The following is a 25,057-nucleotide window of genomic DNA, read 5'->3' as shown; positions in this document are numbered from 1 at the left end:
CATCTGGTCCCCCAATCCCCTCCATGAGTGATCCCTGAGTGCAGAGACAACAGTAAGCCCTGAGCACCACCAGGGATCCCCGAAACTTAAAGGAGAGAGAGTGAGAAAGAGAGTTCCGGGGGCTGAGAATATTCCCTTGTATTGCGGGCATGCTGGCTTCTCTCGGGAAGTAACCCTCTCTAGCTCTCTGGGTTGGCTTCCAGTCGCTGCATGCAGCCTGCCCCAGTTTAGACTAACACTCAGGACCAGTGTGTATTTCTTATTTGACCCTGTGAACTGCTCCCAGGGGTCAGGTGCCAGATTCTTCCCTTCGGTTCCTGCAGCCCCAATGCTCACTGCCTTCCTTTCTGCAGCTTCCAGCCTCCTTATATTCGTGCTCACTGATGGAAGAACCTGAGCCCTCAGAGTTGGAAGTCTGGGCCCCCATTTTCCTTCATTCAGGAGAGCACTGCTCTCTCTCTGTTGGAGCCCCGGGAGGTCTCCGAGGCCATCTCCCAGTGTGGCCAGCTTAGATCTCTGACCCAGGCGCTCAATTGATAAGATCAGGTGTGTCGCTTTTGATTAATCCCAACGTCAGCTGCACAGGACCTTAATTCCAGCTGCAGTCTCCTCCCCCCTCAGGCCTGGAAAGGGGGCTGGCCCCTCTCCACAACTCCACACTGATGGGCACGAACTCTGCTCAGACGGAGCACCCTAGTGTCATCCTGGGATTCCACTCATCACACCTGTGCATCTGCTCATTGGGTCCCTCCGAATGGCCAGCAGGGTGTGGGAATTCTGGGTCCCCACAGCTGCTTCTGCATTCATGTCAAGCAACAGCAGCTGTTGCTAATGGGACACCGAGACGGGCAGAGTTGGCCATCGTAGCCATCGTACACGGCCCCTCTCCGTGGCCGTCCTCTATTCCTGGGTGCTTCCTCATCCGTCTTACCTACAGCTGTGGGGACTTGACTCCTGGTCTCACTCTCCGCCAACTCAGGCTACTCTTGAGGACTTTAGGTTCTCCTCCCACACAGGAGATTCGCCAGCAGCTAGTGGGGAGGGAATTTAGCAAGGTGCCCTTGACAGGGTACCTCTGTCAGCCCTTTGTTTCTTCAGTTGAATAATAGAGATACCTGAAAGACGACAGAAACTTACTTTGCTATTTATTTTTACTTCACGTGTTTTTTTTTTTTTCTTTTTTTCTGTTCTGTTCCTTGGGTTACTTCAGAAACGGTTGTCTTGTTTAAGGCCAGCCTGGCTTAGTGTGGTGAGCAGGGAAGGAGAAAGGTGAGAGACACCTTGGGGTCCTTGTTTGAAACTGGGCAGCTGAGCTCGGTACCCCGGGCCTGCTGCTGACTCTGATATAGGAGGAGGAGTGAGGGGGGTCCTGAAGGAGGCAGGCAGCTGGCCCTGGATTCGGATCCCCAGCTCTGGAGGTGCTGAGATAACTCACTGTGAGCCCACAGAGTGCTTCAGAGGCTGAGGACCAGTCACGTTCCCATCCCATTACTGGCGTGGTTTCATCTTTTCTTCGATCTTCAGTGGGTTCCCATTGACCTGAGCTGAGGCCCGTTCCACCTTCTAGAGGCCAAGAGGATTTTCTGACTCCTTTGTGTTCACTTTTTCCTTTCTTTTCTTGTCACTTTTTGTTTGTACTCAGAGCCCGCCAGCGTAGGCTGACTCTAGTTTACTCATTTAAATGTCTCCTGCATCTTCTCTCACAAGTCCAGGGTTTAGCTTCCTCATTGAGGAAGGCCCTCTGCTTCTCAGGGTTCCTGGGACTATATTGGGCTAACCTTGATAATCCAGGATAATATCCTGATCTCACAATCTGCAACTTTCATCGTATCAGTCTTCTCTAATGCCATATGTGGTGACATTAGCCATAGACATCTTTAGGGAAAGTGTAATTTTCTCTGCATGCCCCCAGATTAATTCTTTGCATGTTACTAAGTAAAAATAGCCTACTTGAAATGTAACTTATTTGAGGAAGATAATTAAGATCCTATCACCATTCTGTAAATGACATTATTAATTTTCTTTGGAGACTAAACATCAGGGAGAAGACAGGAAACATCAGGAAAGGAACAGAGAAATTGAAGAAATGAGGCAGGTGGTAACTGGAGAAAATCTTTGCTTATTAAACAATATTTTGTTTTGATTTTGACAAGGTGGCATATATAATCCATAATGGTACAATTTGGAGTACAGTGTATATATATAATATATATATTATATATATATTTTATATATAGTATATATATAAAAATGTCACCAACATATCTCTCTCAATTATCCAGAGCTTTTTAGGTTTTCGTGTTTTAAAAATTGTGAATCTGTAAGAAAATGGCAGAATAATAATGAAGATAAAGTTTAAAACTGAACAGTGAGAGGGAAATTAACTTATTAAATTATGGATATTAAGTAGCTACCCCACATTTTCTGTTGATAACTTTTTATTATTATGCTGCTCAGGAAGATGTTTAAATTTCATGTTTATTGCCATTTATATAGTCACCACATATTTCTGTACTAATTTTCGATTGAGTATGTAAAATCTCAATCTGGTAATCTGGATCACTCAATTTGGAGCAATAGCACAGCAGGTAAGGAATTTGCCTTGCGCGAGGCCGACCCGGGTTTGATTCCTCCATCCCTCTTGGAGAGCCTGGCTAGCTACCGAGAGCATCCCGCCCCTGCAGCAGAGCCTGGCAAGCTCCCCATGGTGTATTCAATATGCCAAAAATAGTAACAAGAAGTCTCACGATGGAGACATTACTGGTGCCTACTCGAGCAAATCCATGAACAATGGGAGGACAGTGCTACAGACAGTGCTATGTAAAATATTAAGTAAGGAGTTTAATTTCCACTCAGGCTTAAGTGACATTCTATCTTGTGATGTTATGTTTAATAGTTTTTCAGATTAAATGTGGCATTTACTATTGTTTCCTTTCCTTCGTTTCATTAGCTAAGGAACCTTTCCAGCTTAGACCTACGTCATATCACTGAACTGGATAATGAAACCGTGATGGAAATTGTCAAGAGGTGCAAGAATCTGAGCTCTCTCAATCTCTGTCTGAACTGGATCATAAATGACAGGTAATGACTGTTAACATCTCAAAAACGCTTTCCAGAGAAAAGCATGTAATATTTATATCAAATATTAATCATCATTGTAAAAAGGCATTCCAGCTTTAAGGAATATTGATAGGATAGGTTAGTTTGAGTTTGGAAGCTATCTAGATGTATACTTTTATACTTGCAATGAGATTTTTTTGTGTAAGATTTAGATGATTATCCAAAGAATTATATCAGTCTGCTGAATATTGCTTTGTCATTCATTCAAGATATATTGCTTATTTGCCACTTCAATATTTTTTAACTTGTAGTCGACTTTTCTATTCACTTATCAAGAAAAAAATGACTCTGAGAGACTATTTCAAATATTTTGTGTTCTTATTCTTTTTGAAGATGATATTTTGCTCTCCATATAAAGATAACTGTTTTTGGAATTTTAGTTTATGTGTTAGATTATTAAATATATAGTGAGAATATGCGTACAATGGGCATTTTCTTATAAACAGTAATAAATTTCCCCTTTAAAACTTTTTGCAAGAAGACAGTTATACACATTTAACAATGTTGCAAACCACAATGTCTAGAAGTGTGGGGGAGGGAGAATAGTGAGAAAGGGGGGAGAAAGATGGAGAGAGGGCTCTCAAGAGAGGACGGGAGAGGGAGAGAGAGAGGGGAGAGGGAGACAGAGAGAGACAGAGGAAGAAAGGTGTCTGCTATGCAGGCAGGGTGTGGGGTGAGACTGCAGGGGATGTTAGTGATGGGTGCTGTGCACTGGTGAAAGGATGTGTGTTGGAACTTTGTGTGACAACAACTTGGTGACTTTGTATCTCATGGCCATTCAATAACCAAAAAGAAATGTTATAAATGTAAAAATATTGCATGAAGAAAGGTGCAAGAAACTTAGACTTTTTATAAGGAGACAACTGCAGAATAACATGGTGCTTTGTAGCTGTTTGGGTGAGAGAAGATTCTTGTTCTGTAATTTGTCAAGACTTGTCTTTTTTGAAGATAGGCCACCAAAAATATTTTGATTTTCCGATTGTAAGCTCTGTTTCAGCTAAAATTAGAACCTATTTAGACTTAAATATTTTTTAACACTGAATCAACAATTTATTGTTTGTGTTAAACAATGTTTTGAATTCACAGAAGTTCTCTATGTTTAATTTTCATTTTTATTTAAAAATTAAATTAGCTACAGTCACTTTTCTCCAGTTTTGATTAATTATAGTGAAATTCTCTTAAAATACCCCATATTAGTTTTTGAATTGTGTAATAGCTTTTTCATTGGCTTGTCGTTAAAACTTTTCTAGAAAAATTAATTAATCTACACTGGAGCGGTAATCATTTATAAAAGATACTTGTTATTTGGGGCTGGAGCAATAGCACAGCGGGTAGGGCTTTTGCCTTGCACTCGGCCAACCCGGCTTCTATTCCTCCACGTCTCTTGGAGAGCCCAGCAAGCTACCTGCACGGCAAAGCCTGGCAAGCTCCCCGTGGCGTATTCGATATGCCAAAAACAATAACAACAAGTCTCACAATGGAGACATTACTGGGCCAGCTCAAGCAAAATCGATGAACAATGGGAGGGCAGTGCTACTTGTTGTTTGAGCCTTATTCACAATATAAAGTGTATAAGTATATAAAGACTATTGGTAAAATTTTTGAAAATTTATTTCTTATGATTATCTTTCTTCACAGCCTCAGTTTGTGTGAACTTAAAAAGTGTTTTGAGTGTTTTTCATAACTAAGAAACAAAAGTTTTTCTCTCATTTTCACATTTCACTCTGGTCAATGTTGAAATAAACTTAGTAATGCATCAAATTTAAAAGGAGAAAACTTTTTGCGACAAATATTTTGAAAGAGTGATTGTTTCTATTCTGGTTTTCTGTGCACCTATAGTAGTGTACTTGTGTAGAAGAACCTGTTGTTGGTGGCGACAGGTAAAGGCCAGGGAGCTCCTCTCTGATTATAAGGGCTCTCACCTAAGCAAACCTTTCTACTTTGGTACCATTTAAAAGCCAAAAATATTTAGGGATTTTTAAATCTTAAAATCTTCAGTTGTTTATGCAGCAACGGGATCTGCCACTGAGAAGGGGAATTTCTCACGTGTTTTGTCTCCCTTTTGATACGTCTACCTACTCAATTCTCTTTCAATCATTTGCCTCCTCTCCCCCATTAAGCATAATAGCCATTTGAACTGAATATATTTAATATGGAGATTTATTTGCAAAGAATCAAAGTGTATTTTTATGTATTTAATGGAAAAGTTTGGATTAATTGAGAAAACATGCATTTTAATGAGATTCAGCAAGAGTTTTAAAGCTCAGGCTCTTTCAGGTTTTAATTACACAACGTGCACTTATCCTGTGTACTGTAATAGTAGTTTCAAACATTAAAACCCACTTTGCAGTATCATCTAAATTACTCCTCTCATTGTTCTTGCCATGCTCTATCACTAAGCTAAGTAATATTTGTAATTATATTGGTATAAATCTAGAACTTCCCGTCAGACTTAATTATAATTTCAGCACTTAGCTGAGGTGGGTTAGTAACCTTTCATATACCAGGCCCTGGAATGCACTAATGCATTTAGCCTATCAATTAGTGTCTGTTTTACATTTGCTCATTATTATTATCCTCTAGTAAATCAGGAAGCATTTATTAACCCCCTACTAAATACTTGGTACTGTGTCCCAGACTGTGTTCCTGCTGCTCTCAAGGGTTGATCCTTTAGGTGACATAAGACTTAATGAGTGAGATAATCGTGAGCCTTGTTAGGATAGAAGGGAGGAGAGTAACCTTTATTACCCGGGTAATTGATAGGCACTTTACATGTGTTCTCATTTATTCCTTTCAGCATCTTTTGTTCGGTAGAAGGTCACACTATCCCTGTGAAATTTAGGGCATTTATTTAACTTTTCTATAACGTTTCTAGTGCATCTATTGTTCCGCCATTGCTGTAGTCAAGACTGTGTGAGGGTAAACAGCAGCACGGACAAGAAAACTGTCTGGTCGTGTGGAATTTCCCGTTTCAGAGCTGGGAGTCATACACAGTTGACATTCACGTGTAATTAAAAGTTTTCTAAACCAGTCTCATACAGTTTCTCACAACAAAAGTATAATGGAATCTTTAAATATTATTTTACGTTAATGCCTATGAGAAAGTTCGTGTTTCATGCTGTGACCTCTAATAAAGGACTTATGACATCAAGATAATCTTTAGTACTCTTCTCCTAGCTTTAAATCTTTAAATACAAGCTATCTCTGGGTTTGAAAGGTTCTTGCCTCTAAATATTTTTTGAACTTTAAAAAATAAAAATGTGACGTGAATGAAGGTCTTTATGTTCATAGTACCTCTTAGCACTCTGTGATTTTTGGATTGATCTCTGTGACTGCCACGTGCTGCTCCTTCTCTTTGTTTTTCTAGAAGCACCGTTTGTATTTGGAGAGTTAAACAGCATGGTATTTTCTCGTATTCAGAAGGATGGTCTAGTAGTCATTTGACATTTACCATTGCTTTTGAACGGGAATAAATCCCAGTGGTTCATGGAAAGAGGACACTCTTTCGAGCGGTGATTTAAATTCAACACCTGGTTGTTTTGTGCCCTCCGTTCTATGATTCCAAGTTTATTAAAATGTTTATTTGTACTTGATTTTTAAGCCTTAGGTTATTTCCTACCCAATTTTGCCTTCTTGTTGGCATGGAGTCTGGAAGTCCTGGCTGTAGAGCTCATGATGCGCTGGAGACAGAAGCTCCGAGACCCTTTCCAGAGACGAGCTTTTGGGGGCGCAGGGCTAGGGTGGCGGGGAGGGCAGCTTCCTTCCACTCTGCTAATCCAGGCTCCGTCTCAGGCATCCCATGTGGTACCCTCTGTCCTCCAGAAGTAGCCCCTGAATGCAGAGCCAGGAGTCAGCCCTGACCACTGCTAGGTGTCACCCAAAACCACCACCAAAAAAGAAAAAAAAGTGTAGTGATATGCTACTTAATCGTGACTTGTGTTTTCCCCTCAAGGAGAATGAAATGATATATACTGATTTCAATTGACCTTTGTCAAAACTTCATAAATTTTAAATCGACCATCAAAGACCACCACTTGTATCTTCATTTTCATTGTATTAATGCTAATACTGAAAAAAAATTAATCGTATGATTTATAGACCCACAGTCTGATGTATGATTTTTTTTTCAGTGGCTTAGGATAGAGGCAGTGCAGTGGGCAAAGTGCTGGCCTCGCTTGCAGATTCAATCCCATTAGGACATATGGTCCCCCAAGCACTGCCAGGAGTGACCCCTGAGTGTGGAGCTAGGAGTAAGCCCTGAGAACTGCTGGCCGTGAACCCCTCTACCCCACAAAAAATAGGATTAATACTGTTTGCTTGTTATGAATTAGAATAAACAGGGAAAAAATACGAGAGTCGTAGTATTCTCTACTGTCCGTTAGTAAAAGTTGCAGAACACTTAAAAAGTCAGGCTGGTTGTGAAGTTAGGTACCTTTGGCTGCTAACTTGTTTATCTTGCCCCAGCTGGAGATTTCACTCTTTGGGTTGACAGTTTTAGAAGAAAGAGCATGTTCAGGTTTGACCCTCAGCACCCAGTGGATTGGGTGTCACTCCCAAATCTCCTAGATATGATACATTTGTTGAGCATTGACATCAAAGCATACCTTAAGGCATCGATATGCTGTCTTGATTTTATGTGTAAAAGGCTATTATATGAACAAATACAGAATATTTAAAATTTTTAGATTATGTGACTCGTAACTTGTTTCAGGTAAAAATTGTATTTACACTTTATGTGCATTGATTTTTTTAAAAAAATATTTTCTTTTTTAATACAACTTTTTGGGGGAGGCATCAGATAGTACAACAGTGGAACATTTGCTTTGTGTGTAGCCCAACTGGGTTCAATCCCTGGCACCCCATATGATCCCTTGAGCCTGCCAGGAAAGACCCCTGTTGGCAGAGCTAAGACTATTGGCTGAGCACTACTTGGGTGTGTCCCCAAAACACACAAAAAAACTAAAGTACAGTTTGTTTTCTCTCACTTATTGAGGCCCCGTGCTTTCCATCCTGTACCCGGTAGGGTTTTCTGCCTGCCAGTTCCGAGCACCGAGTCCTTCCGGAGGGTCTGCCTCATCCCGCAGTGTCTCAGCCCTCTTTCCACCCTGCACCCTCTGCCCCTGCGAAGCTCACTTGGATTCTGTTGCCTTTGCCCACCAGTTGTTTTCATACTGTCTCATTTTGTCCCACATCTAAGAGTTTCTGCTCTGTCTGTCCGCCCCCTTGCTGCTCTCTGCATGACACCCTTCATAGCTGTCCACAGAGTGCCAAATTGCGTGACTTTATGACTCAGTTTGTTAAATAGCTGAGTAATATTCCACTCTCTGAGTGTGTATACACTCACACACACACATGCACACCCTTTTTTTAAAAAATCTATTCATCTGTTCTTGAACACTTGATTGTTTCTAGATTTTGGCTACATGCAAACTTCTTTTCGGACCAGTGCTTCGTGCCATTGGGGTAGATGCCAAGAAGTAGAATTGCTAGCTTATATGGGAGTTCTCGGGCTGGAGCTGTAGCACAGCCAGTAGGGCATTTGCCTTGCACGCGGCCGACCCGGGTTCTACTCCTCCCCCCTCTCGGGGAGCCTGACAAGCTACTTAGAGTATCTTGCCTGCACGGCAGAACCTGACAAGCTCCCTGTGGTGTATTCAATATGCCAAAAACAGTAATAACAAGTCTCACAATGGAGACATTACTGGTGCCCACTCGAGCAAATCGATGAACAATGGGAGTACAGTGCTACTATAGGAGCTTAGTTTTTGGGTCTCTCAGGCCACATCCAGTGGTGTTCATGAGTCACTTTCAGCTCTGCACTCAGGTATTACCCCTGGTGGTACTCAAGGGACCATCCGAGGGGCCAGCGATTAAACCTGGGTTGGTCACGTGCAAGGTAAGTGACCTAGTAGCTGCCCTACTGCTCTGGCTCCAGTCGACTCTTAGTTTTAAAGAGGCTGAACCAGTAAGATGTTGCCACCAACAGTGGACGGGGGTTCCTTTGTGCTCACATCCTTGACAGCTTTGGTTGTAGTTGCTCTTTGTGATGTGTGCTGGTCTTGTTGGGGTGTGATGCTGTCATGTTGTTTTGTTGGGCATTTCCCTGATGATCGGTGATGGGTCACATCTTTCCATACACCTATTGGCCGTTGGTGTGTCTTCTTTAGTGAAGTGTCTGCTCATCTTGTCTTCCCATTTTTTTTGATGGCATTGCTTGGGTTTTTGTTGTTGGCCTTTACAAGAACATTATATTTTTTGTATATTAACCCTTTGTCAGATGACTGTTTAAATTCATTTGAAAATAAGTTTACTGAAAACTCTCATACTGTTTTCCGTAGGGGTTATACCTGACAACATTCTCACCCGCAGTGGATGAGAGTTCTTTTTTCACTACACCCCCACCAACACAGATTGTTCCTGCTATTTTTGGTATGTGCCATTTTCTCTGGTGTGAGATGGTATCTCATTGTTGTCTTGATTTAAAATTGTATACCAGTGAAGGCGTATCTTCAAAATATTGCATTAAACTCTCAACACTTTAAGATTGGTACAGATCGCATAAAAATTCTTAATTTGGGCCTTTTCTTGGAAATATAGATCTCCAACTCTAGGCCCCCGGTGATTTTTTTTTTATGTCAACAATCTGTTCTGGGTGACCATTTCCAGCCCCTCTCTTCCCTATAGACATGGCCCATCCTTTATATTTTTTGCCTGTTGCTTACCCAGTTTCCTCCTTTATGAAAACCCAGATGTAGCTGTTTTAAAATATCTCACTTGAAAAAGAATAGTACGAATGGAGTCTGATAAAATATATGAATAATAGAAAATGAATTGGTCATTTTACATTAGCATTATTTAGACTTTAAAACTTCCACCAACAGGTAGGAATTACAGTGGAGGTCGTAATTCAGCTTAAAATAATCTAAAATGCTAATTTTTATTGGATATTTTCAGAAATGGAGACTTTGTACGTTCACTTTGTATTCAAACCAGAGTACTATTTTAAAAGTTTACTGGCCTCTAGAAAGAATTGAACTTGTTTAATAAATTCCCTCCATCTTTTAAAATAATCTTTTTATTCTTTTATTTGGGCCCATCCCTGGTGGTGCTCAGGACTTTCCCTTGGCTCTGTACTCAGGGGTGCCTCTGGCTGGCCTTGGGGAACTGTGTGCTGCTGGGGCTTCAGCCTGGTGGGTGCAGGGCATGCACCCCTCTCATGGTGCTATTTCTCTACCCCAAAATATAGTTTACTTGCAGCGTTTAGTATCCTGATTCCATTGTTTATAATATTGTGAAAAATCTTACTCCATTTTTTGTTTCCTTTTTTCAGTGTATAACACTTTAAACGTCATCTCTAATATATTTTAAGTCTACTTGGGTTGAAGTTGTAGAGTGACAGATCACTCTACCCCACCTTCCAGAGAGACTGACAGCACCTTGGCTAATGTAAAACTCAATGAGGCTTTCTATAAAGATTTTTCTAACTCCCTTGATCTTCTTTGGATATTTATTCTGTTTCTTCTTTCAAATTTCCATTGATTCAATAATAAAAAAATGGTGACATTTAGAAATAAAGTTCAGAGAGGATTTGAGCAGGTGTTGGTGGTATAAAATATTTGCTGAGTGCCTATTGTGTTTTATTTCGAAGAATTGTTTTGTGAACATATGCTATATATTGTATTTGTAAGTGTTCAAGGACTGGGTGGATAATCTACCATATTCCTGTGAATATCATGTCACAGTGGACTTAGAATTTTATTTCATTTCAATCCCTTAATATTACTTAATTCTCCTAGAGATTTGGTTTAAAGATTGCCCAGGGGGATAAACCTACCATTGAATCCAGCAGGCATAGTTGAATTTGAGTTTGAGAATATTTTGTTTTCTATTCCACCTAAGTGGTGTGGAGGTGAGGAATACTGTTCACCTTAAATCACTGAGAAGTTTGAACAGTTTTCTCTTACAAGAGCTGAAAATTTGGAAATAAAGAGGCACAAAAATAATGCTCACAGTTGAAATCACTCCAGGTAGCTATTTCGAGCAGTTCCATCCTGCCTCTAGAGAATTTGGAGCTGTCTGCATACTTCCCGTGTCTAACTGTGTAGATGAACTGGTGAGGGACTTAGTACATCTGAATTTCAGCTTAGTTCCATAATTTGCCACATACTTTTATGCGTGTTCTATCATATTCATACAGATGCAAAAATGATAATGAAATATATTTGATTGTTTTCAGGAGGTTTAGGGATCAGAGTGGATTATTTCTGAGCTGGTGGCAATTTGTTTGAGGTTGGTATATGTTTTGATGCTAACTTTTTAGATTTATATTTTGATATTTATTCGTAAGGCTATCCCTAGGAAGTCTGGTACTAGAATAACAGCAATTAATGCCTTAAAAATCACTGAAAATATGAGTTTTAAACTCACTGTGCTCAGGAGCTATTGAAACTTTTCTTCAGAACCACGACTAAACTTTGTAGTGTGAGTGAGATCAGAGTCCAGAATCCTTTCTCCTTCGTTGGCGTTCCTGTTCTCCCAGGCCTTATTCTCAGGCCAAGAGATGGCCCTAAGTCATGGTCGGCTCAGGACGATTCAACCTTTGACTGCAGACCTGGCTTGGCTTCTGCTTGTCTCAGTGTTGGGGCTGGCGCCCCCATTCTGTGTTCCCAAGTCCAGGTTCGAATGGTAATTCCACGGGGATCCAAGTGCAGAGATCATTCTCTTCCTGTGTCCTGAACCACACTGGGGTATGCTACCTTCTCTTTCCTTATGGGGCATCTGTAAGATGATAATGTTTTTGTCTCTGACCAAAAGCAGAGCTACAGATTTTCTGAATAGCTCATTTTATAATAAAAAGCAAATTTACCCAACAACCCCACTTACAAGTATTCTCTTTTCCTTTAGCTAAATCACTTGAGGGGAGTAGAAACTCTTGCCTGTTTTAATTTTTATTTATTTTTTATCTTGTACACCAGAGATTTGTAGTTTTATCAGTGGAATTTCATAGAAAGCTCAGTATGCTGAATGCATGCTTTGCACACCCCGGGTTCAGTTACCCGTACCTCATGGTCCCCTGAGCCAAGAGGAACCCACAAACAAGAAAGCAAAAGAGAATTTTCCATGAATTTTGAATATTTATTTAGGCATGCAGTGATATATATTTTATTTTTTTAATAAAATATTTTACAAATATTTTACCTATAAATAATGTGTGTCATATATATACATATATGACATCTGCTGATTAAAGGAGAAAATTGGGTAATATATGAAATCATATATTATAATTTATAATTATTAAGAAGGGCTGGAGCAATAGCACAGCCGTAGGGCCTTTGCCTTGCAAACAGCCAGCCTGGCCGAGCTGGGTTCGATTTCTTCACCCCTCTCAGAGAGCCCGGCAAGCTACTGAGAGTATCTCGCCCGCATGGCAAAGCCTGGCAAGCTACCCATGACATATTCAATATGCCAAACACAGTAACAACAAGTCTCAAAATGGAAATGTTACTGGGCCCAATCGAGCAATTCAATGGACAACGGGAGGACAGTGACAGTGACAATTATTAATAAATAACTGCCATAACAAATCTGTACATTTTCCCCTGGTATTTGTGAGTTTTCCGATTGCTAATAGTATTTTTCTGCAGAGGGCAAAGGATGTATTTTTCTCTTTCTTTGATAAAAGGATTTGTGTGTGCATTGGTCCAAAGTTAAACTTCATAATTTATTCACAATAAAGGATGTTTTTAGTTGTTGGTAGGTACTGATACCCTGTATTGGTTCTGATATGGGCTCTTTCATTGCCTCTAGTTACTAAGTAATATTTTAAATATATACCTAACTGAGATACATCACTGGAGTGTTGAGCTCAGTTTGGTCACTTGATAAAGAATCTGAGGTGTATTTTTCCTCCTAGCTTTGCTTTTGAGCTTCAGTTCTGTAGCAGGGCTGGATACTGGGTTGAGTATGGTTGGTTGGACTTGCTGATTCTCCCTATTAACGTTATTTTGTCTTACAGAGTAATGTAAATTTTTATGATAGGCCAGAATTTAGTAAAATTTTAAATTTCTACTTTGTCTTTTGCTCCTAAATAACTATAATGCTGCAAGCAACACTAATGGAAGGAGTTTCTATCAGGTCATATCATGGGTACCCATGGGTGCGCAGCTCTATGTGTTACTCCTGCTTTTGTATTTTGCCTACAACATAAGCATCAGCAGACAGGGTGTGGAGCTGATACTTATGTGGTAGAACAGAGCACATGCCTTATGTGAGGCCCTGGGTTTGACTCGAGGCCCCATATACCTTCTGCAGTATTTTCACTCCCTGACACCACCCGCCCCCCCACCCCCCCACACACACCAGAGAAAGATCAATACGTAGCTTTATAAAAATTGTAGCTCATGGGATTAAAATCACATGTTTTATGTGGCATGAACTCAGAATTTGTGATCAAATTATAGGAAAGATTAGAACACATTTGATTTGATAATGAATGCAGTGCTGGTGATTTGGAGATTTTCCTGATTTTCCTTTAAATTTGCCAACAATGAAGAAAATACTCACTGTTGACACTGATGATCGCTTACTGGCTGCTCAGACAAATCTGTGACCACCCCTCCTGCCCTCCAACTTGGTGCTTTTTACAGCCAGTGCGGTTTGGTAATTCAGATAACTCACTGTTTGTCAGGATTTTAAAATGTATGATAAATGAAGCCAGTAAATAGTGAAAATATGAGAAAGGTGATTAAATCTGACAATTTTCTTGTAAAAGACTTGAGATGATAAATATCTCCTGTGATTAGTTATTAATTTAGTGCAATGAATTTTGCCTCAGCTCGAACTATTTTATGAGCAGTGGCATCAAGAAATCTTTCGAAAGATAGGTATACACATGTTTAACCAGAGAAGCAATTGCTGGAATTTGATTGGTGATAATTAGAAATGGCAGCCTTGACACCTTTGTGCCCGAGCTACTCTCCATGTGACTGTCCTTTCAGAAATTAAGACCGAAGACATAAAGACATGAAGAATAACAGTGCTTTCAAAGGTGCTTTGCCTTGGGGAAACGGGCTTTATGTAGATCATTTCCCAAGTGATAAAATGTTTAATTTGAGGTTGGATAAAATAACTCTTTGCTTACTGTAGTTGGGAAAAACACTTGTTTCAACGACTGTGATAGTCACTGCAAATAATTTACCACAAAATGAATGAGTTCCTGGACAAGAGTCATAGTACAGCAGATAGGGTGTTTGCCTTGCACATGCCGACCTGGGTTCGAGCCCCAGCACCTTATCTGGTCCCCTGAGCCCTACCATGAGTGACCTCTGAGTGCAGAGACAGGAGTAAGCCCTGAGCATAGCTGGGAATGGCCCAGAAGACCAAAAACGATGATGATGATGATGATGATGATGATGATGATGATGATAATGTTTTAAAATGAATGAGTTTCTTTATATGTAAAGAAATTGTAAGGATGGCAGTGACTGCTGCCTGCTAGTGTGAATTGATGCCACGGCATGTCCCTGTGTTGGTGGCACAGACCCTCACAAAACTGACCCTTGCAAAACTGCATGGTGTTTGTTTCTGCATCTTTCTGCATGGTAGGGGCCCCTGCCTTGCTCGTCCATGGTCCACGTGCTCCTCTATCTCAGTGGCTCGTGGAAGGCTCATAGCAGAAAAGGCATTCAGTCCACATGTGCTGAGAATTGTAAATGCTGCTTTGGTAGGATGAATAAATCTGTTTTTAAATTTGCCTTGAACTCTGGCTGAAATCCAGGCAATTGGCTCAACTGCTCTCTTACTTCCAGATTTATTTATTTCTGAATATAGTTGATACCTAATAAAGTGAGGATTTAAGGTCATTGTCTGAATTCAGAAAATGTTCTCTTTTATGTATTGCAGGCTATTTATCTAAAAATCAGAGGCTCATTTTTGGAATAATAAATTTTATTTTAATGTTGCTCTTTTGATAGGGTCTCTGGAATATTCTAAATGAGGAACTAGACAATTCACTTGCTCTCCAGGTGGATTACTGCTAGTATTAATTGAAAAGAGGCAGTTACATCATTTTTTCCCCTCCCTTCTGCCTTTTGGTGGGAAAAATATGACAAAGGTTACATATTTCCCCTTACTCTTCCTGTGTCACTTCTCAGCTCTGCTCTTTAAATGCATATTTAATATTTGGCTGATCACTGCTGTGACCCCAAACATGCTGATTAAGGCCAGGTTCACATTAGAACAATTATCTGGTTAATTGCTCTGGTGCAAAAATAGGCTAAAAATCATCAGAACATCAAGTTGTGAAGGAACTGGCAGGAATTTCCAAACCACCAAGCATACCTGCTGCACATCACATCAGCAAAGCAATTAATTTAGGCTAATTGCTTTTCTGTTTGTTCAAGATGCACTTTGGAACTGTCTTTGGAATTTGTAGCAATTAAGATTAGTAAGCAATATGATTACAGAATTTTAGAGTAGTCACTATTTTAAAAAGTGGTAACTATTCCATTTAAACCTTTATAGTGTACTTAGGACTTTTGTTGAAGTTTTGAAGTGATTAAAATGGAGCAAGAGTAGTGTAGGAATTTACAACTTCACTTTAAAAATAAATAGAGAATTTAGATGGCCTATAAAAGAATTATAGTCAGAGGTCCGTTTTTTTAAAATACTTTATATAAACACCATTATTTACAAAATTGTTCATAATACAGTTGTTACAGGCTTTTGGTGTCTTATCACCAATCCCACCACCAGAGTATTTTTCCTTCTGCCACTGTCCTTCCCAACCATCTTCCAAGCCTGTCCTGTTGGCGGGCACACAACAATTTCTTTTCACCACCCCATCCCCACAATAATTTGTTTTATATTGCTTGTTGCAACTAGATGGCTAAAGGAATGATCGAAAACACCTAAGTAAAAGAAATTTTGTGGAAATTGTTATATTTCTCTAAGGGTTGTTAAATCTTCGAGGAATTATCAAGCTGTTTGTTGCTAGTTGAACCTCCTGTGTTATTATTTTGTTGTTGTTGAATTCGGTTGGCTTCCATTGTTACTTTCCATCTAATTTGGTGTGCTCCTACTGGAATTTCAGTATTGTGGAATTTGGAAGATTCAGAAACTTCAGGATCTGTGGGACTGTGCTGACTCATTGACATGGCAGTAGCTGTGGGGACTTCCTGAAGTTCAGGGATTGGGGGGAGGCTGCCCATCCCTAGCTGAGAAGACTCTAGATTTCTCAGCCTGGACTCCCAGGTACCTGGAATTTGCGCAGTTTGGTGTTTGCAGAAATCATTAGTGGAGCAAGGGAGTTTGACCTTTGGAATGACAGCAGCAGTGGGTGTGGCTGGGGGTGTGGCTGGTGGATGAAGGCAGTTGGGCAGGGCAGGGACTGACCATTTCCTCCCTGAGGGCGTTGCCTGGGGTCATTTTTAATCTCTAAATGTCAGAAAGAATCTGAGTTAAGTAGTACAACATGCAAGCGTGTTTTTCCAGAGAAGCAGAAGTACCTACCCACCTCAGAGAACATTGCCTGGCACCATTATCCACCACTATCTGTGTAGCCAAGTCTGTGTTTGGTTTCTCATAAGATAATCAATCAGGATTTCTAAATGTCTTTAGAACCAGCTCTTGAAGTTCTGTGGTATGGAGGATTAAACTTTTGGCAACACCAATTTATCTAAAATTGAAAACTCCTCTAGTTTCCAACTGACTTTTTTTTTTTCATGAAGCAATTTTGCAACAGATCCTCAGCTGAAAAAAAATAAAGGCAGGTTGTGGAATATGTTCTTTATGGGAAGAGTAGAAATGTCATTAATGGAAGTCAGATACAGTCTTCTCTGTCTGCCATTTTGTCAAGTACTGGGTAGCTCTTTCTCTCCCGTTTTTCCTTCTGTATGGAGCAGGTCTATTCATGCATTAAGTTCAGCGGGCTATTCCCAGCTCCTAGCTAATCTGGAGAAAATGTCCACCTTTAGCATCTAATTTTTAATGGATTAAATTTTTCTTTATTTTTGTCTACTCAGTTTAGCATGAATAGGTCTCTGGTAGCTAATGAACTGCATGACAGAAATAAATTTTTCTGTACTAAACATTTACATGGAGGGAAAAAAATATTTTTTATGATGGCCTTCCCTCCCTCCCTCCCTCCCTCCCTCCCTCCCTCCCTCCGTCCCCCTCCCTCCTATCCTCCCGTCCCTCTTCTGCTGCTTCTTCCTCCCCCTCTCCCCCCTCCTCCTCTTCTGCCTCTTCCTCCTTCTCCCTCCTCTTCCTCCCAAACTTCATGGTTTCTAGAAGTTTTCTGCTGTGTACTGGATGCAGATTTGTTGTGAAATGTTCAGTTAGAAAGCTCCTTGTTGAAAGTACAGATGAAAATAAATTTATTGATTAGATTAAATAGAAATGTGTTGAGAACTCTTAGAACACAGAAAAAATAAAGAAATCTAGATAATGGCAGGAAGATTTTGGACTGGATGTTGATCTTTTGAAATTTGTCATTGAAGAAACAGCAGAGTGTTACTCAAATTGGAGGAAAATCCAAGCTGTCTTTGGCCTCCAGACCTAGTGTTGTGAAATCTTCTAAAATTAAAAGATAGGATTTATTATGACTTGTGGGCTTAGAAGATTGCACAGTATTATAGCTACAAGTTTTTCTCATCCCTTTATACATGTTTGTTTTTCCATCAAGAAGTGGCATCTGTTTCTCTACCCTCTTGCTTCTGAGTTTCCTTTTTGGGGGGGGGGGATGGTGGAAGGGACTGTTGGGGCCACACTCAGTGGTACTCAGGACTTACTCCAGGCTCTGTGCTCATGGATTACTCCTGACGGTGCTTCCAGGGCCCATGTTGGATGCGGGGATGAAACCTGTTTGACTGCCATGTGGGCCAGCACACTGCCCTCTGAACTATCATCCTGTCCTGGGACTGCTTTTTTAATTAGCTTGGACTGATAAAATATTATGGAAATTGTTGTGGGACGTCTAAATATTCCCCCCAAGAGGCTTTGCAGCTTTTCCTCTTGCCTTTCTGCAATGCTCCCAACACAAGAAGCCCTGAGGACCAGAGGCTGCATCGAGAGACAAGTCTAGCTGGAACCAGGACCAGACACAGGGTGAGGCCCCCAAAGGCCGTACTGCCTCAGTGCCACTTGCAGTTTCCGGCAGTCTAGAGAGAGACAGCAGAGCAGCTCTGCTGAGCTCTGTCACGACTGCTCACCCAGGACATTGCGAGCAAAGAGGTGTTTCGTCAGAGTTGGTGTTGAGAATTTGTTGCAGCTAAGTTCTGCTGTGGCTTGTTATATGGCAGTCAATAACTGTGCTTCCCTCCTTGGAGACAGTTTTATCAGGCAGGGTGTCAGGAGTTTTTATTCATTATCTTGATTCTTTTCAGGTCTGTGCCACAAGAATCATCATGTTCTATTTTATAGATGAGGTAAAATGAGGCCAGGAGAGGTAAAGTAGATTGCAGGTGCCCATAGCTAATAAGTGTAGAGTCATATTGAATGGGAATATGCCTGACCTCTGACTTCAGTCCCATCTGTCAAGTGGTTACAGCAGCTTATTCTGAATTAAAAAAAAATAGTCAATTGCAATAATAGCATACCCATAGCATTTACTCACTAACTAGTATTAAAATTAAATATTAAAATAAACATTACAGTCAAGTACTCAGTTCACAGTGTTGGCGTTAATCTTGAGCATTTGGCGAGCACATCACAGACCTGGTTCTGGAGGACCTGGAGTCTGGAAGTAATGCTATGAATGCCAGTGTTTAAATGCTTGAAAATTAGACCTTGGCTTTGTATAGCCTAGAAATAGTTTTTGGTTTCACAAGTATTAAGAATCTGTCTCTTTTTACTGGGTGGGCATGTTACAGAGACGTGGGGAGGAAGGGAGTTGTGAGCGAGGTGGAGATCCAAGCGCTCAGGGATCAGGGTGCTTGTCCTGCATGTGGCTGGCCCTGTTAAGCCCCTGGCTCTCCCCAACCCTCCTAAGACTGCCAGGAGTAATCCCCAAGTGCACAGCTAGGTGTGTGCCACCCCGCCCCACCCCCAAAGATGTTGTGGGTAAGATTTGGTCATTATTGTGTTATATTACTGCCTTCAACACCTGTGTCATCTTTTAAGGATATAGCTTCTATGGCACACTGATGACAATGGTACACCCTCCAGAAAAATTCCCCAAATAGAAAATAAAGTCTTTCATTTCATGAAATGCTTTTAATTTTAACTGTCACCTTATTAACCAAACATCAGAGTATCAGTTAATACTATTAGGTGATTCTGACGTATTTATCATCACTCATCTTGCCATACTGGCACACAATAATCAGAGCTGCCCCTGGGTTTTATTGCCTGTTAAATAAAGCCTGGGAGCATTTCTCCATGATTTATTAGAGTATCTTGAAAACTAGTTTCATTTGGGAAATACAATTTCTACTTATTTTTCTTTTAACCTGAACTTAAACTGAATCCCTATTTTTGGCTTTGATTAATCTTTTTCCATTAATAAATTACCAATATATTTTTCTGTCTTGATCTTTTATTATTATACATGGACACAAATATTTTCCTTTGTGTGAATATATATGTGGAGAATATTAATTTATATTTGTGGCTGGAAGAAAGAGCAACTTGCGTTTTTTTCTTGTAGTTTCAGTGTGTGTTCAAATGGGTTGTAATTTTATTAGAATGTTTAATTTGATAACAACGTAGGACTTAAAACTATAACTGTAAACTGACTTTTCTTCAGTCATCCCCCCACCCCTAGCAGTCTACTAAATGCTTGTTGATTGATTACATAACAATCAAACCTAGTACATGTAAGCTTGTGTTCAAGAGAGGAAGGGGAAAGAAAAAACTTTTTGAGTGGTAAAATAGGACAATTCAAAATAAGTCATTCAAGGTAGTCAAGTTCATTTAATGGCTGTAAATTAGCCCTTAAAGATGTCGTATAAATGTGATTGAGGAATTAAAGGGGTGTTGGCTGAATTCTTTAATGTAGGGTGGTGGTTTATGTGTAGATACAGCCATGCTGTATGTTACATGTTACATGCTGTAACTGAAATCATATTAACCTCACTAGAAAGACAAAATTGACTGAAAGTGGGGTAGAAAATCCCTACGAGATCTCTTCTTGCCACAATAATTTCAGAAAGGGTATGATGGAATATCTGAAGACACTGTCTCGGGTTTCTTTAATAAATTTAATAAGAAATTGGAGGGAAAATGACTTTTCCTTGACATCTCTTTCTTATAGACACTTATGGTATTGTTTTCAAAGAAATCTGTCACTTTATGTATAGGTAGTGTTTAGGGTAGTATTGGTATCAGTAGCATTTAATAGTCTATATGATTAAACATAGGTCCATCATTCTGTTCCTGAAATTTTCCTTTCACAAGGTTATCCTGGGACATCCTGACATTGCTGAGGTCTTGGGGATTTCTCTTTTTGTTGGTGACTGTGGCCACAGTCCATCTCTACTGAATGTAATCCTGCTGCTTGGTAGCTGAGGTTAAGGGGTCTGACACATGTGTGGCCAGCCACCTGGGCTGTGGCGACCTGGTGATCACCTCTCATTTGGAAAACAAAGCTTTGTAGAAGGGGAGAGGGCACAATAATTTTACTAAATTATCTCCGGTCACTTATGTATGCACATGTCTTTCACTTGTAATGTTTGGTTTGGTTTGGCCATGCCCACCAGTGCTCAGACCTTCCTTGCTGACTCTGTGCTCCGGGGTCATTCCTGGCGGTGCCCAGGGGACCATGAGCAGTGCTGGGGATTGAACCATGGTCTTCCTCATGCACGACAAGTGCCTTACCCGATGGACTATTGCTCTGACCCTTCCTTGTGATTTTTCTAATGTTTACTTTGAATTGTTTTGTTTATTTGTTACAGCTTGTCAGTGTGAGTTGTTCAAGGCTTTTTAGTTCTCTGAATTTCAGTTGACTGGAGGTGGCTGCATGTCCTGTTTCTCTTGCTTCTGAATCATTTCTGTATGAGAACTCTGCCCTTGGGGGAAGCAATTAGAATTGTTGAGCTGGGGAGATAACACAGGGTCTAAGGGTCAGGGTTGACCACTTACCCTGATGTGGCTGAGCCAGGTTTGGACCCTAGTCCCCCATATGGACCCCTGAGCACTGCCAGGAGACTTTTTGAGCACAGAGGCAGGAGGAAGCCCTGAGCAGTGCTGGGTGTGGCCAAAACCCTTCCCCCAAAAAAGATATTTAGAATTTGTGGGCAAGCATGCTAGTGTGTTTTGTATGTGTGGAGGAGAATGCAGGATAGAATATAAGGTAGTCAGAACTCCCGGTGTGTATCTCTCTGCATTTCACTAACACTCGTGTGTTGTTATTTTATTGTCAGTATGGGGTCCTAGAAGCATTTTGGTGGAACATGCTCCTAGCATAGACCTGGACTGTGGTTAATACTGAAAACAGTTTATCTTCATAAAGATGACATGGATTCTTAATAATCACACCTGTAAGCCCCAGTCCTACATCTTCAAAGAATTTTTTTTTCAGTGAAATGACTGTAACTTTATTTCAAATAGTAGACATATTCGTTTCTTTTTTTTTCCTTCTAATTTTAAGATTTATTTTCCAACTGCAATCTATTTATAAAGATCTCATGGTAGGATATCAACAACTTTTGACTTTGAAAGGACAGCAAGGAGGTGATTTTTGTTGTTCTTTAATTTTCTGTGTCTAGTTCAAAAATGTAAACATCCGATTCGGGTTTTTAGGCATTCGAATGAATCAGTGCTCATGGCCAAGTTCGTGTTGACAAGGACACCAATGCCTCCGACGCCTCTTTTATCCCATGTTCCGAGGAACAATTCTTCTCCAGTGTCGAAAATGGCGTGTGTGATTGGTGCTGTCTTGTCTGGGTCAAACCAATGATGTCGTACTTGATCTTTCGCACTTGTACCATCAGGTCCTCAATTGATGCATCTGATGCTAGCGTACATGCATTGAAAGTATCAGCGATCATTTTTGTCTTCCTTCGTTTTGGCAGCCTAGTTCGGCCCTGAGATTTTATCAGCCTCTCCTTTCTCATCCTTCTCAATGCTGCCATATTGGTGATGCCTTCAGGGTCAGGGGAATGAGACCCATTGTAATTACTGGTTTTGGCATATTGAATACACAATGGATAGCTTGTGAGGCTCAGCTGTGCGGGCGGAATACTCTCGGTAGCTTGCCAGGCTCTCCAAGAGGGATAGAGGCTTTTAGGGCGGCCTCTAATCACCCTTGTAGGTGTTCCCTTGGTTCAAACCGTATTTGAACCCTATCAAATATGGTACGGCAATTCTGGAAGATGGATATTAAGTGTCTTATAAAAGCGTCCTGGAGCGTGGCGGTGGCTGGGTAGTGGAGATAGATGGGCTGGACAAGTAATGAGATTTAGAGACGACCGCTGGACTAGGGCTGTTACCAACTAGATTCCACGGGAATCAAAAGACCACGTGGCCGCCCACCTACCAGATGGTCAGACTTCTTCATCAAGATCATGAACGATTGGGTTGAGGCTCTTCATGTACCTAGAACGAACAGATGCCATTGGGCTACACTAGCACGTGACAGGGACAAATGGAGACGTTACTGGCACCTGCTCGAGCAAATCGACGATTAACGGGAAGTCAAGTGATCAAGTGTCTAGTTCAAGAATTCATAAACCTAGTCATCATTTAGACATGCAAGTAAAGACAGATTTGGGGCTTCCCTTGGAAGTGCCACCCCGGGAAGAGGGTTGTTCTCTCTCTCTCTCTCTCTCTCTCTCTCTCCCCAGAACTACACGTGATCTCTGGATGTGAGCTAAACAGGCCATTAGAAGCCTTTCACCCCTTCTGACCTGTTCCTGGCAGAGCCTGATCTCAGGAATCCCACTTTCTCCGTACTCCCTATCTTCTTCCCTTACTTCAGATGTGTCCCATTTATCTGCTGGATTTTTTCTTTTTTCTTTTAATATAGTCACTGATGGCATTTTTTTTCAGGCAATTTTCCGCTTTTAGCAGGGAACTTTCCCCATTTTCTTAAATGTGTAGACTATTTTCTTTGTTGTCCGTGTCACTGATGACATTTTCATCAGATTCTTGACATATTCATTTTATAATACACAGTATTACGGACCTTTTTTTGGCCAGTGACATTTTGGCAAACACTTGCCAGTGGCCAGTAGAGAAGGTCATTTGGATTCAGAACAATGAAATAAATTGTCCTGAAAGGTTTCTCCTCCATCCTAATGACTCAGGCTTATTAGAGTAGTCGAGAGTCTGGAATCTTGTGTGTGTGTGTGTGTGTCTGTCTTGTTTTTTTTTTCTTCAAAACTTTTTTACTTATAGTCTCTGTAATTCTGGGGTAGAATTTTTGCAGCTTAATCAAGTTTTAAAAGCAACTTCATTGCGAATTATGAATCCATAGTATCTGAATAGTATCTGGGTTGGCTATACTACCCATTTTCAATGCTTTAATCCCATTGAAGCCTCAGAGTTTCTTATACACTGACATTGAACGTCTGAAATTATAGTGACTCACAGCTTCTCAGAGATTGTTTTATTGTATTTGAGAACTAACACTTAAATGTTCACAGTTATGTGTTGAAAATGAGACAGCATAGACTCATTATTGTGTATTTTCATAAATGTCTTTCCAGATTAAATTGATGAAACTGGGTTCAGATTCATAACTAGAGGTTAAAAAAATTGCAGATGCACTGTTCCTTATATTGTGACACGCCCCTTACTTAACATAGAACAACTTAATTTTTGTAAAACATTTGTCATCTGTGGTTTTATTCAAATATAATTTCATGAATTGTACTTGAAGAAATAGACCTTATTTTATCTTTACACACGATACACATGGTGAATCGAGTCAGTGAAATTCAAAGCATTCCAAGAAGCAGTATTTCTAATGTCTAGCTCAGTTGAAAAAAATGTACTGATTTTCTAAAAAGAGAGAGAGAGAGAGAGAGAGAGAGAGAAATAGAAAATGTACTGATTCAAAACTAAGGAAAATTAACTATTTACTTTGGCTGTATGCAATTCTGACTCTTATAAATTCCAAGCATTATAGGATTTAACTGGAATGAATTCCAAAGGACACGTAATTCAGCCTTCTAACACTATAGTTTCAGATTCTTCATCAGTTGTGTACTTTTTTTCTCCTTTTTTTCATCTTTTTGTGACTTTTTTATCTGTCATCTGCATTCATTAGGTATATTAGATCACATCATGGATGTCTGACTCTCAAATTCTTACAACTAAAGATCAGTGCTTCCTTATTATTTTTTTTTAATCAGGTAATTTGAGCTTAGTTTTTTTGGAAGGACACAATTTAAAAGTCTTCTCTTTAGAATTTGGATGCAGCTGAGAACTTTGCAAGTTCAGGCCTGTCTCTGGCCTCTGCTTAGCTTTGTGCGGGGAGCAAGGGCCACAGTGGACAGCCAGAGGGGCAGTTGCACTTGCGGGCCATCCTCACTCTCACTGGCTGGCTCTGCTTTCCCTGCCTCCTGGCTTTCGGGTTGATTAAAATGCTAATGACATTTACTCTGTTTTCACTGGCAGCTCTCCAGATTCGATTATTGATATATCTGAGTAAAGGCAGAGTGCAGCTTCAGAATCTACCGTGGCTCTTTCCCTGAGATTTTGTCAGTGGAAATCCAAATGCCACTATGTCAAGTAGATCATATGGAATTCTTAAAAAATCCGTATAAAGTAAAATGTTATAAGAGAGTTGTCATTTGTTTGGAAATGAGTTTTTATTGGGTTAGTGATGGGATAATTTTATTTTCGTAAGGGGTGAAGTTAACAAAATGTTTCATTTCTGGTCATAATTTCTTTACTTATGCTGAATCTGTGATGCCTTTTAAAGTTTAAAATCCTTAAGTAGGGCCATAGAGGTAGCTCAGCAATATAGCATTATTTACTTGACATATGTGAG

The 25,057-nt window shown here is 40.3% G+C and overlaps 1 protein-coding gene across 1 annotated transcript in view; it reads left to right on the top strand.

Moving 5' to 3' along the window:
• Positions 1 to 25,057, top strand: part of FBXL17 (F-box and leucine rich repeat protein 17) — a 538,170-nt gene that overhangs the window by 196,679 nt on the left and 316,434 nt on the right. Inside the window, exon 6 of the mRNA XM_056139026.1 lies at positions 2,951 to 3,081. Coding sequence (XP_055995001.1) covers positions 2,951 to 3,081 — 131 coding nt within the window. The remainder of the gene's footprint in view (positions 1 to 2,950; positions 3,082 to 25,057) is intronic.

The sequence above is a fragment of the Sorex fumeus genome, unplaced genomic scaffold (genome assembly GCF_029834395.1).
Source record: "Sorex fumeus unplaced genomic scaffold, SorFum_2.1 ptg000131l, whole genome shotgun sequence".
NCBI lineage: Eukaryota > Metazoa > Chordata > Mammalia > Eulipotyphla > Soricidae > Sorex > Sorex fumeus.
Note: the sequence above shows the minus strand (reverse complement) of the source record. Positions and strands in the feature narration are given on the sequence as shown.